Source organism: Procambarus clarkii, chromosome 18 (assembly GCF_040958095.1).
Source record: "Procambarus clarkii isolate CNS0578487 chromosome 18, FALCON_Pclarkii_2.0, whole genome shotgun sequence".
NCBI classification, from domain to species: Eukaryota; Metazoa; Arthropoda; class Malacostraca; order Decapoda; family Cambaridae; genus Procambarus; species Procambarus clarkii.
In genome coordinates, this window is record NC_091167.1 from 41,702,193 (window position 1) to 41,722,192 (window position 20,000).

General features: G+C 43.1%; 1 protein-coding gene across 1 annotated transcript in view; it reads right to left on the reverse strand.

Annotated features, from left to right (window-relative positions):
* Nucleotides 1–20,000, reverse strand: part of LOC123754441 (Hig-anchoring scaffold protein) — a gene marked incomplete in the record, with an annotated part of 296,891 nt that overhangs the window by 71,661 nt on the left and 205,230 nt on the right. The window contains 1 exon segment of the mRNA XM_069326544.1: nt 11,760–11,844. Coding sequence (XP_069182645.1) covers nt 11,760–11,844 — 85 coding nt within the window.

Consider the following 20,000-nt stretch of genomic DNA (forward strand, 5'->3'; position numbering starts at 1 on the left):
ACGAATGGATAGATGGATGAGCAGAAGGATACATAGATGGATGAACAGAGAGAGATACATTGGGGGAGAGATGATGGATAGTTGAATGGATGGAAAAATAGATAGACGGTGAGATGGCAGAATATATGGATGGATGGATATATGAATGGATAGATGAACAGTTAGATAGATGGATAGATAGTGGGTAGATCGAAGTGTCTGAGACTCACCAAAACGCAAGTTCCAGTCTCACTATTGCCTCAAAAAGACTTTTATTAACATATCAATCCATTGTGATTCCTTTGCCATCTGAGTATGACGTAAAGGGTGTGAACCGTAGGCCAGAGTGTGTGGTCTGCAGGGAGGACTAGTCTGGGGTACTGGACGGTCATAGGCTGGTCAGGGTACACTTAATTCCAATGTTTGAAGACATATTAGTAATTACAAACATCCCCCTTTTTCTCATTTTCATGGAGTCAAGTGAGGGAGTCATATTTACAAGATTGGCTTTACAAGATTGTAATTACCATGTTATGTATTCTCACAATCCCAATGTACCTTCTTGTATATACATAAATAAATAAATAAATAAATAAATATGTAAAATATGGTGATTAATAAGGTACTTTTTATACCATAACAATATAATTTCTTAGATGCACACAAAGGTTTCAGTGCTTCTTAAACATGTATTTACTGAGAGAAGAAGGGGGGGGGGGGAGTTGAAAGGCACGTGGAGAAGGATAATAGGAAAGAACGAGGAAAGGGGTGACAGAGATAGCTAGAGACAGACTAACAAACCCGGATAACTCGTGGTAAAGTATATTTATATATATTTTTCATTAAATATTAGATTAAAATACAGAAGAGACAAAAACATTCTAAATCAAATAAATACTTTCACTGCATAACAAAAAAGCAAAATCCTCACTATCTAATTTTTATATTTGAAATTTGCGGCATGAATTAATGGACAGATATTTTAAATTGACCATTTATTTGAAAGCTGCATAAGAGACGAAAGTAACTGGACCAGTCACGAAAATAAATAATTAATCATTAGTAAATATACAAGTAGGGAAATATTAATACCCTTCTCACACCATCTCTCCGTTCAGTAAACTGACAGAATTATGCGTCAATAGATGGCGCTGTGACTGTGTCATGTGGCACCTTTGCTGACTGAGATATCTGGCACCTTTTCTGGAGGGAGATGGCAGACATCTGTTGTTTGCGGGCTCTTGGCCCAGCCTCACTTACCCACAGCTCCCTTTGTTACCTAGCAGTAAATAGGTATCTGGGAGTTAGTCAGCTGTCACGGGCTGCTTCCTGCGGGTGGAGGCCTGGTCGAGGACCGGTCAGCGGGGACACTAAGCCCGAAATCATCTCAAGATAACCTGTTGGGACTATACAAGTTAGCAAGGTCAACCCCGCAGGAAGAAAGCTGCAGTATTATCCTCACAGCTCGCTACCACCTGTCTGAACCATTTACCAGCGTGTGTGTGTGTGTGTGTGTGTGTGGTAGCAGAGTCCTTCCCACACAAACCTATCAGTCATGGTTTATCACCGCAGTTTCACCGTACTGCTATTCCAGTCTCCAGCCAGTGAAGGCAGACTCTCATGCAATATGGAACACCAGCAGCCCTGGCTTGCATACCATCTGCGCACAGTTTCCCTTAAAATACAAGGACAAGCACTTAGAGCTGAAATTCCCTTTTTTATTGTTTTGAAACAGGAAACTGCAGCCTCCGGGCGCGATAGCTCTCTGGATTGTATAAAAAACTGAATGTTTATGTAATGTGTGATCTAGGCGATCAATACTCATCTTGATCTCCAAGCAACAGCCTGGTGGACCAAACTCTCACAAGTCAAGCCTGGCCTCGGGCCGGGCTTGGGGAGTAGAACTCCCAGAACTCCATCAACCAGGTATCAACCAGGTTGATATTCGTCGTTGTGTTGTAAGTTATGAAGCCTTTTCGTACCCTCTGCGAGAATCAGTTTCTATAACACCAATCTCAAAGGCGTCTGAGGCATTGACCATCACACCACGTTGTAAAATGTTCCTCTTTAGGTATTTTTGTTGACCAGACCACACACTAGAAGGTGAAGGGACGACGACGTTTCGGTCCGTCCTGGACCATTCTCAAGTCGATTGTCTTGAGGTAGGTAGATGATGATCATTCACCTTATAATTGTTAAGGCTAGTTAACAAGAGATAGAGAGGGATGGTTGTAGGATGGTTAACGGTGGATGGTTGTAGGTGTGAATGGTTGTAGGTATGGATGGTTGTAAGTATAGATGGTTGTAGGCGTGGATGGTTGTAGGCAAGGATGGCTGTAAGCGTGGAAGATTAAAGGCGTGGATGGTTGAAGGCGTGGATGGTTGTAGGCGTGGATGGTTGAAGGCGTGGATGGTTGTAGGCGTGGATGGTTGAAGGCGTGGATGGTTGTAGGCGTGGATGGTTGAAGGCGTGGATGGTTGAAGGCGTGAATGGTTGAAGGCGTGGATGGTTGAAGGCGTGGATGGTTGTAGGCGTGGATGGTTGAAGGCGTGGATGGTTGAAGGCGTGGATGGTTGAAGGCGTGGATGGTTGAAGGCGTGAATGGTTGAAGGCGTGAATGGTTGAAGGCGTGAATGGTTGAAGGCGTGAATGGTTGAAGGCGTGAATGGTTGAAGGCGTGAATGGTTGAAGGCGTGGATGGTTGAAGGCGTGAATGGTTGAAGGCGTGAATGGTTGAAGGCGTGAATGGTTGAAGGCGTGGATGGTTGTAGACGTGGATGGTTATAGGCGGGGATAGTTGTAGACGTGGATGGTTGTAGGCATGGATGGTTTAAAGCGTGGATGGTGAACAATGCAGGCAAGTGAGTGTAGTGGGAGTGTGGCTGTGACGTGTTGCAGAGGGTGTTGGGAGTGTAACAGGGTGATGTGTATTGGGTACGAGGGTGAAAATTTGTATAAATGGAAATGGAAGTATATATATATATATATATATATATATATATATATATATATATATATATATATATATATATATATATATATATATATATATATTATTAAATATGACCGAAAAGGTAAGATTAATAATTTTAACACGAATTTTCTCAATCTTTCGTACATTGCGCTTCACTGTTGGAGGTAAATCAAAAATCAATTCTCCAAAATTCATTTTTATTTCTAGTTTGACGCGACACGAGCGCGTTTCGTAAAACTTATTACATTTTCAAAGACTTTAGTTCACAAATACACAACTGAATAGAACTTACGCATCTCCGATTTTATATCTACATTTGAGTGAGGTGGAAGGGGTGATGTGGCATTAACACAAGACAGAACAAAATGTGGTATTAATAGGGTATTAATTTCATCAACACAAGACAGAACACGAAACAATGGGTATTGAATAGAAGTGTTTGTAGAAAGCCTATTGGTTCATATTTCTTGATGCTTCTATATTGGAGCGGAGTCTTGAGGTGGGTAGAATATAGTTGTGCAATAATTGGCTGTTGATTGCTGGTGTTGACTTCTTGATGTGTAGTGCCTCGCAAACGTCAAGTCGCCTGCTATCGCTGTATCTATCGATGATTTCTGTGTTGTTTACTAGGATTTCTAGATACAGCGATAGCAGGCGGCTTGACGTTTGCGAGGCACTACACATCAAGAAGTCAACACCAGCAATCAACAGTCAATTATTGCACAACTATATTCTACCCACCTCAAGACTCCGCTCCAATATAGAAGCATCAAGAAATATGGACCAATAGGCTTTCTACAAACACTTCTATTCAATACCCATTGTTTCGTGTTCTGTCTTGTGTTGATGAAATTAATACCCTATTAATGCCACCTCTTGTTCTGTCTTGTGTTGATGAAATTAATACCCAATTAATGCCACCTCTTGTTCTGTCTTGTGTTAATGCCACATCACCCCTTCCACCTCACTCAAATGTAGATATAAAATCGGAGATGCGTAAGTTCTATTCAATTGTGTATTTGTGAACTAAAGTCTTTGAAAATGTAATAAGTTTTACGAAACGCGCTCGTGTCGCGTCAGACTAGAAATAAAAATGAATTTTGGAGAATTGATATTTGATTTACCTCCAACAGTGAAAAGAAATGTACGAAAGATTGAGAAAATTCGTGTTAGGATTATTAATCTTACCTTTTCGGTCATATTTAATAGTATATGTCTACAGGAAAGACTGCTACCAAAATATACTAATATATATATATATATATATATATATATATATATATATATATATATATATATATATATATATATATATATATATATATATATATATATATGTCGTACCTAGTAGCCAGAACTCACTTCTCAGCCTACTATGCAAGGCCCGATTTACCTAATAAGCCAAGTTTTCCTAAATTAATATATTTTCTCAAATTTTTTTCTTATGAAATGATAAATCTACCCATGTCATTATGCATGAGGTCAATTTTTTTTTATTCGAGTTAAAATTAACTTAGATATATGACCGAACCTAACCAACCCTACCTAACCTAACCTAACCTATCTTGATAGGTTAGGTTAGGTTAGGTAGCAGAAAAAGTTAGGTTAGGTTAGGTTAGGTAGGTTAGATAGTCGAAAAAACATTAATTCGTGAAAACTTGACTTATTAGGCAAATCAGGCCTTGCATAGTAGGCTGAGAAGTGCGTTCTGGCTACTAGGTACGACATATATATATATATATATATATATATATATATATATATATATATATATATGTCGTACCTAGTAGCCAGAACTCACTTTTTGGCCTACTATTCAAGGCCCGATTTGCCTAATAAGCCAAGTTTTCCTGAATTAATATATTTTTTCTAATTTTTTTCTTATGAAATGATAAAGCTACCCATTTCATTATGTATGAGGTCAATTTTTTTTTATTGGAGTTAAAATTAACGTAGATATATGACCGAACCTAACCAACCCTACCTAACCTAACCTAACCTATCTTTATAGGTTAGGTTTGGTTAGGTAGCCGAAAAAGTTAGGTTAGGTTAGGTTAGGTAGGTTAGGTAGTCGAAAAACAATTAATTCATGAAAACTTGGCTTATTAGGCAAATCGGGCCTTGCATAGTAGGCTGAGAAGTGCGTTCTGGCTACTAGGTACCTAGGTACGACATATATATATATATATATATATATATATATATATATATATATATATATATATATATCCATATATATATCATCATATGTCATTCCCAATCCTGCTTCCTGTTCCATCCCGGCGTCCCATCCGGTTAATCAAATCCGGACCTCTCTGCACCCCATCCAAGTATCGAACTCAGGGTGAAGTTGACAGTCAATCCGCGAGAGATCCTTCAGAAATTGTAAACTTGTGAAGACCCAACTCTCAACCCCCTCAACTCCTCAGCCTCTCTGTCTGGGCAACTTCTGCACGTCAATTGGATAGCTCTTGTCTGAAGCCGGAGTCCAAGTTCCCTGTTACAGTTAGTCAGACAATCACTCAATCCATTAGTTTTGGTTGCCAATAATTTAGATAATTTTAATACTGAATGAGTTGAGAGAGAGAGAAATAGAGTAATAAACATTCAGAAATAAAGAGAAAGCAGGATAAGGAGAGAAAATAGAGTGAGAAAAGGGATATAAAGTGAATGAGATGAGTTCGAGGGGCAAATCGAGGAGCAGGTCAAGGGACAGGTCGTAGGGCTAGTCGAGGGGCAGGTCGAAGGGCAGGTCAAGGAGCAGGTTGAATGTCAGGTCAAGGGGGTAGGTCGAGCGGCAGGTCGTTTGGGAAGGTCGTGGGGCAGGTCAAGGGTAAGGTCGAGGGGCAGGCCGAGGGGAAGGTCGAGGGGCAGGTCAAGGGTAAGCTCGAGGGGCAGGTCGAGGAGCAGGTCGAGAGGGTAGGTCGAGGGCAGGTCGAAATGCAGTTATGAGGCAGCTCTATTGAACAGTTAGCATAATTGTTGGTCGACGTCATTGTTGGTCGACGTCGTTGTTGGTTGACGTCATTGCTGGTCGACGTCATTGTTGGTCGACGTCATTGTTGGTCGACGTCATTGTTGGTTGGCGTCGTTGTTGGTCGACGTTGTTGTTGGTCGACGTCATTGTTGGTCGACGTCGTTGTTGGTCGACGTCATTGCTGGTCGACGTCATTGCTGGTCGACGTCATTGTTGGTCGACGTCATTGTTGGTCGACGTCATTGTTGGTCGACGTCGTTGTTGGTCGACGTCATTGCTGGTCGACGTCAGCATTTATTAAGCGTGTTTGTTTTTTGTGTATTTACTATTTGTGCCTGCAAGATCGAGCTGTTAGCTCTTGGACTCCGCCTTTCTAACTGTCCGTTGTCTAATGTTACTTATTCCCGACCTATTTTTTCTATGTTATATGCACACACACACACACACACACACACACACACACACACACACACACACACACACACACACACACACACACACACACACACACACACACACACTCACACACACACTCACACACACACACACACACACACACACACACACACACACACACACACACACACACACACACACACACATACACACACACACACACACACACACACACACACCCGCGCACACACACACACACACACACACACACACACACCCGCACACACAAACACACACGCATCCTCAGGATGCAACCCGTAACCTCTAACTCCCAGATACCTATTTACTTATAGGTGAACAAGTGCATCGAATGAAAAACACTTTGCTCATTTGTTTCTGCCTCGGCCGAGAATGGAACCCGAACCCTTACAGTTTGGAGCATATTGACATCTTCTCCTTAGACTCACAGATCCGCCCGTCCCATCATGGATGAAATTTGGGATAATTTTCCTTTACAATAAAATCTGATAAATCTAACACATTGCATAATTTAATTTGCTGAAACAAAATATATTTTGCGTCTTTAAACAAAACGTAGTGTCTCTTGGGTGTTGTGTGGGCGTCCACCGTCAGGTCCCGGGCCTCTGGGAGGAGAGGGACTGTGGTGGGACGTCATTAGGAAAAGAAAACACCAACTAACTGGCTTAAACAAAGCTACCGTCTTGAGAGGTAGATTGTAGATTGATGCAAGGTAGAGGTAGATTGATGCAAGCGACCTCTCTGGCCTCCCTTCCATCCTTCCTCAAGGTCCCTTTTGTGTGTCCAGTAATAACGAAGCTCTGCCCTGATACCATTGAATATTCGACAATAGTTCTGGTAGTGAAGGGAGAGTTATAGTGACATTTTCGAGGTACTGTGCTTGCTCCAGTTCTTTTCTCATTCTCTTATGGCATGCAGACAAGGATATAAACTATAGTGCCGTATCATCCTTTGCAGATCATGCAAGTATTTTTATAAGAGTAGATAACAGAGAGGACGCAGCAAACCTTCAACCTGATGCAAATCAGGTCTTAGAATGATTAACACAAAATTAAATGTTTAATGAAAATAAGTTCCACCTCCTACGCTAAGGAAAAAATATTTAAAAACAGAAACCACATATAAAAAACTGCCAAATCGTACTATGGAAAGAGAATACAATGAAAACGATCTGAGAGTAATCATGTCAGAAGACTTTGCTTTTAAAGAACATTAAAGTTACTGTCACAACTGTATGGAAAAGACTGTCAAATCCCACTATAGAACGAAAAGCAATTAAAAATACCTGGACGTAATCATAAAAATAAGGTTACCATAAGAGTAGTAAGGGCGGAAGACCTCATCACAATATCGTAGTTGTCAAAATCGCAAGAAAAATTACAGGTTGGATAACAAGAACTTCACAAACAAGAGACTCCATAACAATGAAGATTCTCAACTCTATCAAAAGTGGAATATTGATCCACAATAACAGCCCCATTCCAAGTTTGATACATAATAATTAACCATGGAAAAAATTGAAGTTACGTTTCCAATCTACACACGGAAGGAACATCACATGAGATCAGGAGGCATTGCTGGATGTGCAAAACAGCTTTGTTGAAATGCAAATTTGCAACATGTACTCTGAGAGAGTCCTCTATCAACATCAAAGGCCCAAGACTTGTCAAGATTCTCTTACTACTCATAAGGGGCATAACTGGCTGGTTCAAAATAGAGAGCGCTATATACCTCCAAAGGATACCTGATCAACCAGACTGTGACTTATACCTCCACCTGCTAGCAGCTACGTTGATGGTCTGGTTAACCAGCTCACCAACCAGGAGGCCTGGTCAGAGACTGGGCCACAGGGACGTTGATCCTCGAAACAATCCCACGGTAAAGTAGCCCCAAGAACAGGGTGGTGGTAACCAAGACATTATCCACACAGCAACGAAAAACTTTAAGGGCCCCTTGTCAGCCTCGGAGAGGGTAACTGGTGGGAGAGTTGGACACGAGTCAACAGCTCAAGAGGTCATCACGTCTTCTCGTAGACATCCAGAGCACCGTGGACATATCATCCTCTCCCACCTGAGAGGAGAGGGTTGGGAGGGACGTCACCGCTCGATCCGGCAGCGTCAAGGCTGCAACAGAGCTGCGGGTTCTATCCTCGGAACATGGTAATCGAATGACAGATGTTCCAGTGTACCGAGGTGTTGTTATAGACCAGGGGCCAGATTCACGAAGCGGTTACGCAAGCACTTACGAACCAGTCCATCTTTTCTCAATCTTTGGCGGCTTTGTTTACAATTATTAAACAGTTAATGAGCTCCGAAGCACCAGGAGGCTCTTTATAATAATAACAACAGTTGATTGGCAAGTTTTCATGCTCGTAAACTGTTTAATAAATGTAACCAAAGCCGTCAAAGATTGAGGAAAGAAGTACACGTTCGTAAGTACTTGCGTAACTGCTTCGTGAATCTGGCCCCAGGTATTGAGGCAGGGCGCAGTCTTAGAAGGGAAGGGAACTATCAGGACAAAGCGCCAATCTATTACGACTATATAGCACTGAGAAGGGGTCAGGATAACGATTTGGGATGGGACGGTGGAAAGGAATGGTACTCATACTCAATCACTTGGACGGTCGGGAACTGAACACGAAAAGTCTAAGAAGCTAGGGAGGCGATTGGCAATTTTATGGATATAGATAATCATAGGAAAAGTATATATTGGAATTATATTAATTACCATTTTTCAACTGTTGAATTAGAGAGTTCATTAGTTAATATTATGACCAGCCAGTGTTGATCTGTTACTCTGTTTGAGTCTATTATGTCAATAAGTTGGTACAGTGTTTCATTAATTAATTTGTTATGATAATTTGTATATTTAATGGCTAAGAGCCTGGACATGCTATTGGCAACTTCTACGGTAATGATTTATTGCCTACTGGCTTATACCGAATATATCACCAGGTTTCCTGAGGTTTACTAAGTGAACATTTTGAACAATGTCTATAATTCAGTATGTGTGTGTGTGTGTGTGTGTGTGTGTGTGTGTGTGTGTGTGTGTGTGTGTGTGTGTGTGTGTGTGTGTGTGTGTGTGATGAGGTGTAATTACAGGATGAGAGCTACGCTCGTGGTGTCCCGTCTTCCCAGTACTCTTTGTCGTATAACGCTTTAAAACTATTGATGGTTTGGGCCTCCACCACCTTCTCACTTAATTAGTTCCAACCACTCTGTTTGCAAAATAAAATTTTCTAATATTCACCTCACCTCTGTTTTCTGAGCTTGAATCTGTATCATCATCTTCATAAAGTTGATGGTTTCAGGAATTCCTCTTTATAAATCTGATCTCTTCCTGATAGTATTTTGTAAGTGGTGATCATATCACCACTCTTTCCTCTATCTTCTAGTTTTGGCATATTTAACGCCTCTAGTCTCTCCTCGAAACATTTGTTTTTTCAGTTCCGGAAGCCATTTTGTAGCATGCCGTTCCACCTTTTCCAGTATATTTATGTGCTTTTTGAGATTTGGGCACCATACAGCTGCTGCATATTCCAGTTTTGGTCCCACAAAAGTCATGAACAGTTTCTTCAGTATTTCACCATCCATATAATTAAGAGCAAGTCTGAAAGCGACACACACGCTCCTCTCACAATGTTCCTTTACGTGTTCCTTTACCTGTCTCTCTATTTACGTATTATACGTTTTGAGCCTTCAGGGTCGAGCGATAGCTCTTGTACCCCCCTTCCATTCCAGCTGGAGGCTGTCTAGTGCAGTATCACTCCTGGACGATTTCTCTATAATACATAGTTTTAATATAAATAATATAGTTTGCTTCCACAACTTGCTCCTTTAGTTCATTTGAATTTCCCCACTACTCTTATGCTAAATGAAAACTGTATAACATCTCTTTGGTTCGTCCGAGTCTCAAACTGCCATCCATGCTCACTTGGGAGTCATTGTGAACATTTCAATTCTATCCATTGTGATTTCCCTTTGTATTTTATACGTCTCTCTCTCTCTCTCTCTCTCTCTCTCTCTCTCTCTCTCTCTCTCTCTCTCTCTCTCTCTCTCTCTCTCTCTCTCTCTCTCTCTCTCTCTCTCTCTCTCTCTCTCTCTCTCTCTCTTTCTCTCTCTCTCTCTCTCTCTCTCTCTTTCTCTCTCTCTCTCTCTCTCTCTCTCTCTCTCTCTCTCTCTCTCTCTCTCTCTCTCTCTCTCTCTCTCTCTCTCTCTCTCTCTCTCTCTCTCTCTCTCTCTCTCTCCAACCCTTCTCTGCCTGTAATCAATCAACGTCCATGACAGCTGTTGGTAGAGGTGGTGAGGAAGGAGGACTGGTGCAGGGGGAAGTAGTTCTCAGATAAGGTGGTGGTGCTAATGGTGGCAGTGATGGTGGTGGTGGTGCTAATGGTGGCAGTGGTGGTGGTGCTAATGGTGGCAGTGATGGTGGTGGTGGTGCTAATGGTGGCAGTGGTGGTGGTGCTAATGGTGGCAGTGGTTGTGGTGTTAATGGTGGCAGTGGTTGTGGTGTTAATGGTGGCAGTGGTGTTAATGGTGGCAGTGGTGTTAATGGTGGCAGTGGTGGTGGTGTTAATGGTGACAGTGGTGGTGGTGCTAATGGTGGCAGTGGTGGTGGTGTTAATGGTGGCAGTGGTGGTGGTGTTAATGGTGGCAGTGGTTGTGGTGTTAATGGTGGCAGTGGTGTTAATGGTGGCAGTGGTGGTGGTGTTAATGGTGACAGTGGTGGTGGTGCTAATGGTGGCAGTGACATGTAAATCATTTCAATGTTTCCCATCTGTCTTGTGTTGGCAGCGACGGAAGAGATAGTGTTGAAGATGATAATGATTGAGATAATGATAGTGAGCCTGGAGAAAGAGGTGGTAAGAGTGATGGTAATGGTATGTTGCAGCAGTGTTGCAATAGATATCAGAGGCCAGGAAGAATACCATTCCTCAGAATGAGTTGTGTCTCCCTACACCCCCATTATGTCTGACCCACAAGATCTACTCGGGTCAAGATGAATTTGTTTATAAAAAAAGAATTCCTTGTATCAGTTATGTGAACGCTTTGATAACGCTGCTGACAAGTTGAAACACAGTTATCATATACAATGTGCTTGAAATTCACCACTAACACTAGAGGTAAGAAACAAGAAGACAATATTAATATTTATAATAACCCTACGGGCTCACCATAGCCCGTGCTACTTGGAACTTTATGTTCCAGGTAGCGAATTTTAAACAACATAATAATAACAATAAGAATATAAGAATTAATTATAATATGAATTCAAGTCACACAAAAAAAAATTTGTATCAATATACTATAAAAAAAGGTCTGAGATCACAACTTACTTCAGCAAGGAAAGGTCAATATTCTCAACAATAACAAATGAGAGATGAAGGAACTTACAGTTTTCTCTGCACTCTGGGGGTGCCGAGGTCCAGATCCCGTTGGCCTGGCAGTGTCGTGTGGCCTGACCTATCAGGTGGTAGCCCTGTGGAAACACGGGGGAGGACAGTGTTAAACAACGTGGGTTTAACACATAGATAAGATAACACAAGGCTAGATAACAAATCTAACACAAGATATCACATCTAACACAAGATAACACATCTACACCACCGTGCAATATTGCATACAAACTTGACAGGACACACATACATCAGTGCATAATCCTAGACATAAGTTAAATTTAACATGTGGTTGGTTAGGTTAAGGTTTGAGTATAGTCACATTGGTTCAGTACAATGCAAATTGTATAATGTAAATAGTCTTCATATTCATGTGAAGATCCTTCTATGCACCAACTCTATACTAACACTACAGTGCCAATGTAAACTTTCTTTATCTAATTATCGCTTCGCTCTTCAATAACTATGATATTACTTGTTATTTTATTTGATTTGTGTGTATATATCACGAAAATAAACACGTGATTAAAAATATGACAGTGTCAGACCACGGAGGAAAAATGAAACAGGAATTTCCTTAAGTACTTTCGTATATTAATACATCTTCAGAAGAAGTACTCCTTCTGAAGATGTATTAATATACGAAAGTACTTAAGGAAATTCCTGTTTCATTTGATTTATATTATACCAGAGTTCTTATAATCTTGTAAAGCCCTCCAGAACGTATCTTGTTTCAGGCAGGTCCTTAATCTTATTCCTTCCTGCAACACGATCCGCCAAATGGTTCAACAACCAGGTACCCCATTCACTGCTGAGTGAACAGAGGCGTTCAGTTAAGGACTTGTGCCAAGTCAATCCTCCCCCAGCCAGGATACGAACCAGACCAAATCGCTTGCGAAGCCCGGAGCGAGTGTGTTACCCACTGCGCCACTTTATTCCATTATCATTGTTTATAATTACCTTGTTTATCACTGCCACCCCCTTGTTTATCACTGCCACCACCTTGTTTATCAGTGACACCACCTTGTTTATCACTGCCACCACCTTGTTTATCACTGCCACCACCTTGTTTATCACTGCCACCACCACCTTGTTTATCACTGCCACCCCCTTGTTTATCACTGCCACCCCCTTGTTTATCAGTGCCACCACCTTGTTTATCAGTGCCACCACCTTGTTTATCACTGCCACCACCTTGTTTATCACTGCCACCCCCTTGTTTATCACTGCCACCCCCTTGTTTATCAGTGCCACCACCTTGTTTATCACTGCCACCACCTTGTTTATCACTGCCACCCCTTGTTTATCACTGCCACCACATTGTTTATCACTGCCACCCCCTTGTTTATCACTGCCACCCCCTTGTTTATCAGTGCCACCACCTTGTTTATCAGTGCCACCACCTTGTTTATCACTGCCACCCCCTTGTTTATCACTGCCACCCCCTTGTTTATCACTGCCACCCCCTTGTTTATCACTGCCACCCCCTTGTTTATCACTGCCACCACCTTGTTTATCACTGCCACCACGTTGTTTATCACTGCCACCACATTGTTTATCACTGCCACCCCCTTGTTTATCAGTGCCACCACCTTGTTTATCACTGCCACCACATTGTTTATCACTGCCACCACATTGTTTATCACTGCCACCACCACATTGTTTATCACTGCCACCCCCTTGTTTATCACTGCCACCCCCTTGTTTATCACTGCCACCACCACCTTGTTTATCAGTGCCACCCCTTGTTTATCACTGCCACCACATTGTTTATCACTGCCACCACCACATTGTTTATCACTGCCACCCCCTTGTTTATCACTGCCACCCCCTTGTTTATCACTGCCACCCCCTTGTTTATCAGTGCCACCACCTTGTTTATCACTGCCACCCCTTGTTTATCACTGCCACCACATTGTTTATCACTGCCACCCCCTTGTTTATCACTGCCACCCCCTTGTTTATCACTGCCACCCCCTTGTTTATCACTGCCACCACCTTGTTTATCAGTGCCACCACCTTGTTTATCACTGCCACCACCTTGTTTATCACTGCCACCACATTGTTTATCAGTGCCACCACCTTGTTTATCACTGCCACCACGTTGTTTATCACTGCCACCACATTGTTTATCACTGCCACCCCCTTGTTTATCAGTGCCACCACATTGTTTATCACTGCCACCACATTGTTTATCACTGCCACCCCCTTGTTTATCACTGCCACCACATTGTTTATCACTGCCACCCCCTTGTTTATCAGTGCCACCCCCTTGTTTATCACTGCCACCACATTGTTTATCACTGCCACCCCCTTGTTTATCACTGCCACCCCCTTGTTTATCACTGCCACCACCTTGTTTATCACTGCCACCACGTTGTTTATCACTGCCACCACATTGTTTATCACTGCCACCCCCTTGTTTATCAGTGCCACCACCTTGTTTATCACTGCCACCACCTTGTTTATCACTGCCACCACATTGTTTATCACTGCCACCACATTGTTTATCACTGCCACCCCCTTGTTTATCACTGCCACCCCCTTGTTTATCACTGCCACCACCTTGTTTATCAGTGCCACCACCTTGTTTATCAGTGCCACCCCCTTGTTTATCAGTGCCACCCCCTTGTTTATCACTGCCACCACCTTGTTTATCAGTGCCACCCCCTTGTTTATCAGTGCCACCCCCTTGTTTATCACTGCCACCACCTTGTTTATCAGTGCCACCCCCTTGTTTATCAGTGCCACCCCCTTGTTTATCAGTGCCACCCCCTTGTTTATCACTGCCACCCCCTTGTTTATCACTGCCACCCCCTTGTTTATCACTGCCACCCCCTTGTTTATCAGTGCCACCCCCTTGTTTATCAGTGCCACCACCTTGTTTATCAGTGCCACCCCTTGTTTATCACTGCCACCCCCTTGTTTATCACTGCCACCCCCTTGTTTATCACTGCCACCACCTTGTTTATCAGTGCCACCCCTTGTTTATCACTGCCACCACCTTGTTTATCACTGCCACCACCTTGTTTATCAGTGCCACCCCTTGTTTATCACTGCCACCCCCTTGTTTATCAGTGCCACCCCCTTGTTTATCACTGCCACCACCTTGTTTATCAGTGCCACCCCTTGTTTATCACTGCCACCCCCTTGTTTATCAGTGCCACCCCCTTGTTTATCACTGCCACCACCTTGTTTATCAGTGCCACCCCCTTGTTTATCAGTGCCACCACCTTGTTTATCAGTGCCACCCCCTTGTTTATCAGTGCCACCACCTTGTTTATCAGTGCCACCACCTTGTTTATCAGTGCCACCACCTTGTTTATCAGTGCCACCACCTTGTTTATCAGTGCCACCACCTTGTTTATTCATTAAACTACAAGGAAAGCTTCTGACCCACGTTCTTTATTTTTAGCAGATTTAAGTTGGACTCTTCTAACTTTTTTCCCAGAGAACAAGTTGGAGTTAGGGTAACAGATAGACTCCACTCTCTCTCTATCCTTCAGACATTCATGTAAGTTATTTCTAACTTGGGAGCGGGGGAATTCTAATAATTAATATTCGTGGAGGTTGAGTTGCCCATGAATTAGTTAAGGCAATTAAATATACATGGAATCATATAAGACTGATATACGTTGTATGTTCCAGCATATCACGGAGGATAGCGTTACTTAAAGACATAGGGATTCAGTTGGTTATTAACTGATTTTATTATTCACGTGTATCCTAGCTGAAAATGTCCCTATCACAATTAGAGGCAGTGTGTATAATATGAAAATGAAAATTGAAGAAATGATACGTAACAGTCCTCAAGTGAGTCCAAGGTTCGAGAAGGTGGTCTTAACTACTGGCCCAGGGACCCTTCTCCTATGTAACCCCCCCCCCCTCTCCTTAATTATAAATTTTAATGTTCTAGATTAATATTGTCAATTATCATTGCAATGCATGCAAAATGATTTATGTCTATTTTGGAGTGCGGTGAGAATAGTTGGACAGTAATAGCTTACATGAGGGCTCATTAGCGCCCCTGTGAAGTAATAATAAAATAGGGACTCCCTAGTTCTGTTGACTCTATATATAACCAACAGCATTGTATTGACCTCATTGGGAATTTGATACACCAGAAAATGTGTTTTCATTTATCAATATATCATAGTGGATATTGCTAACATATTTACGATTTTCATATTATTTGGTTAACAACTAGTGATATATTTCTTTCCACAGCCTAGAATGTTATAGGTATGTTCAATATACTGCATTAATAACGTCTCCGCCCAATACATATACATATATATATTATATGTATATGTATATATACATATACTATCATTGATTAGGTGGTCCCAGTACTGTGTACGTTTAGAGGTGATCCTGAGCGGCATGGGTTCGAATCCTGACCGGGATCATTTAGAGTTCTAAGTGATCTAAATACACCCTTCTCTTTTCTACCTATAAATGGTAGAAAATATACCCTTCAATAATCATTAGAGTTTCTTTGCCATGAATTTCGCTAACTTGATTGCTCTTCTTAATCCCGAAAGCAAGAAAATAGAAGCGTAGGAAGATTATACAATAAGATCAACAATGCAAGTAATGCGGTCATATATAACTTTAATTTATACACAAATACATATATACATCCAGATACACACACACACACACACACACACACATACACACATACACACACACACACACACACACACACACACACACATACACACACACACACACACACACACACACACACACACACACACATACACACGCACACACACACACACACACACACACACACACACACACACACACACACACACACACACACACACACACACACACACACATACACACACACACACACACACACACACACACACACACACACACACACACCTCCCCCCCCTCCTCTCCCTCACCCGCTCTCTCCCTCACCCGCTCTCTCCCTCACCCGCTCTCTCCCTCACCCACTCTCTCCCTCTCCTCTCTCTCCCTCCCGCCTCTCTCCCCATCTCCTCCCCCCCCCCTCCCCTTCTACTTTCTTCTCACTTCAGTGGAAGGGTCGGATCCCCCCCCACCCACCCATTTATCTCTCCCTTTATCACTCCCTTTCTCTCTCTCCCTTTCTCTCTCTCTTCCTCTCTCTCTCTCTCTCTCCCTCCCCCATCCCAACAGGGTCAAGCATGGCAGCCAGAGGTCCCAGGGGAACAGGAAAGAGCCAAGGTGACGAGATGAAGGAAATGTTCGCCCAGTTTCTGGAGGACATCAAGAGTGAGATGCAAGAAATGATGCAGGAAATGAAGAACGAAATAAGCAACCTGAAAAGAGAGCTGACAGCAGCAAAGGAGGAGATTAGAGCCCTCAAAGAGAATGGTATCGAGGCTGAGAATCAGAAAACCACCCAGGGAGAAGGTGGTAATAGTTTTCTGGATGAGAATGCCACAATGAAAGCAACATTTGCGGAAATACTAAAAAAAAAAACTCTGAAGTAATGACTGCAGTGATGGAGGTGGCCATGAAAGCAGCCACCTCGCAGGAGATGCAAGAAATGATGCAGGAAATGAAGAACGAAATAAGCAACCTGAAAAGAGAGCTGACAGCAGCAAAGGAGGAGATTAGAGCCCTCAAAGAGAATGGTATCGAGGCTGAGAATCAGAAAACCACCCAGGGAGAAGGTGGTAATAGTTTTCTGGATGAGAATGCCACAATGAAAGCAACATTTGCGGAAATACTAAAAAAAAAAAACTCTGAAGTAATGACTGCAGTGATGGAGGTGGCCATGAAAGCAGCCACCTCGCAGGAGGCGGCACGCTCCACTAGCCAACTGCTGGAAAGGAACAGATCAGTGGTTGCTGTGGGTATTAAGGAGCAGGAAGGATCTAATAGGACAGAGTGGAATGACAAGGACAAAGCAGCAGTGAATGAAGTACTAAAGGCACTAGACATGGAAGGGGCTGAGCATAGCATTGAGAAGGTTTTCAGGCTAGGCCGGTACAACAAAGACCGAGACCGAATGATAAAGATAGTGTTTGCAAACGAGAACACAAAGGAGAAGATCCTATCATGGAAGAGCTCCCTGAAAAACGTGTGAAAATTAAAAAATGTATTCCTTCAGAAAGACATGACAAGGGAGGAGAGAGCCGTAGCGGCAGAAGCAAGGAAGAGGCGCAGGGCGAGAGGGGAAAACCAGGAAGTCACAGCTCCCAACACAACACCCCCAGAGGCGAGGGGGGAACCCACAACCAGCTACCCAGTAACACCAGAAGGGAGGACAACCCCGCCTCCCTCCTCTGCATAGAAAACCCCCCTACCCCAAACCCTCCCTGCCCCCACTCAAATGTTCAGCCAAATCTCCCTCCTCCCACACCCAATCCCCACCCTTCTACCCCTCCCCTCCTCCCGAGTCCTCCCTCCCCCCCTTTCCTTCCCGTCCTCCCTCCCCTTTCACCCCATACCCACCCTGTCCCTCCCCCTTCACTGGATCCCCCGCCCCTCATCCCAGTATTCTCTGAGACCCTGTTATCCACCTCACAGGTCCTCACACCCATGGAACAGCCTCCCCCACCAGCAGAACACTCACCAAGGAGGCGATTTGAGAAGGGACAGAAGAAAGTGAGCCTCAAAGCGATGTACACTAACATAGATGGAATTACAAATAAAGCAAATGAGCTTGGAGAACTGGTACTAGAGGAAAACCCAGACATAATAGCCCTCACAGAAACAAAGATCACGAAAACGATAACAAATGCAGTGTTCCCACAGGACTATTATGTTATGAGGAAAGAGAGGGAAGGAAGAGGTGGGGGTGGTGTAGCTCTGCTGGTAAGAAAAGGCTGGGATTTTGAGGAGATGGATATTCAGGGCTGTGAAGGTTTCAGTGACTACATAGCAGGTACTGTAACAAATGGAGGGAAAAAAATTATAGTCGCAGTCATATATAATCCACCACCAAATGACAGAAGACCTAGACAGGAATATGATAGAAACAACATGGCCACCATTAACATAATAGAAAGAGCAGCTTCTGTTGCTAGCAGGAATGGATCTGGACTACTAATTATGGGAGACTTCAACCATGGGAAGATAGATTGGAAGAACAGAGACCCTCATGGAGGACCAGAAACATGGAGAGCTAAGCTGCTGGACATGGCAACAAGAAACTTTCTAAGCCAGCACACCAAAGAACCAACAAGAATGAGAGGAGAAGATGAACCAGCAATGCTTGATTTGATATTTACCCTAAATGAATGGGATATAAGGGAAGTTAAGATGGAAGCGCCCTTGGGAATGAGTGACCACAGTGTATTGAACTTTGAGTACCTGGTAGAACTAGGACTTATCTCCCCCCAAAAAGAACTAGGAATCAAAAGGCTGGCATACCGAAAGAGGAATTATGAACAGATGAGAAGTTTCCTAAGTGAAATACCTTGAGACACAGATCTCAGAGACAAGTCTGTACAGGGTATGATGGACTATGTTACCCAAAAGTGTCAGGAGGCAGTAAACAGGTTCATCCCGGCCCAAAGGGAAAAATCCGAGAAGCAACAGAAGAATCCATGGTATAATAGGGCATGTATGGAAGCGAAGAAACTGAACAAAAAGGCGTGGAGGAACTTCCGGAATAACAGAACACCAGAAAGCAGAGAGAGATACCAGAGAACCAGGAATGAGTACGTCAGGGTGAGAAGAGAAGCAGAGAAAAATTTTGAAAATGATATAGCAAACAAAGCCAAGACCGAACCAAAGCTACTCCACAGTCACATCAGAAGGAAAACAACAGTGAAAGAACAGGTATTGAAACTTAGAACAGGCGAGGACAGGTATACAGAGAATGACAGAGAGGTGTGTGAGGAACTCAACAAGAGGTTCCAGGAGGTCTTCACAATAGAACAGGGTGAGGTCACTGTGCTAGGAGAAAGGGAGGTTAACCAGGCGGCCTTGGAGGAGTTCGAAATTACGAGAGAGGAGGTCAAGAGACACCTGCTGGATCTGGATGTTAGAAAGGCTGTTGGTCCAGATGGGATCTCACCATGGGTACTGAAAGAGTGTGCAGAGGCACTTTGCTTGCCACTCTCCATAGTGTATAGTAAGTCACTAGAGACGGGAGACCTACCAGAAATATGGAAGACGGCGAATGTGGTCCCAATATACAAAAAGGGCGACAGACAAGAGGCACTGAACTACAGGCCAGTGTCCTTGACTTGTATACCATGCAAGGTGATGGAGAAGATCGTGA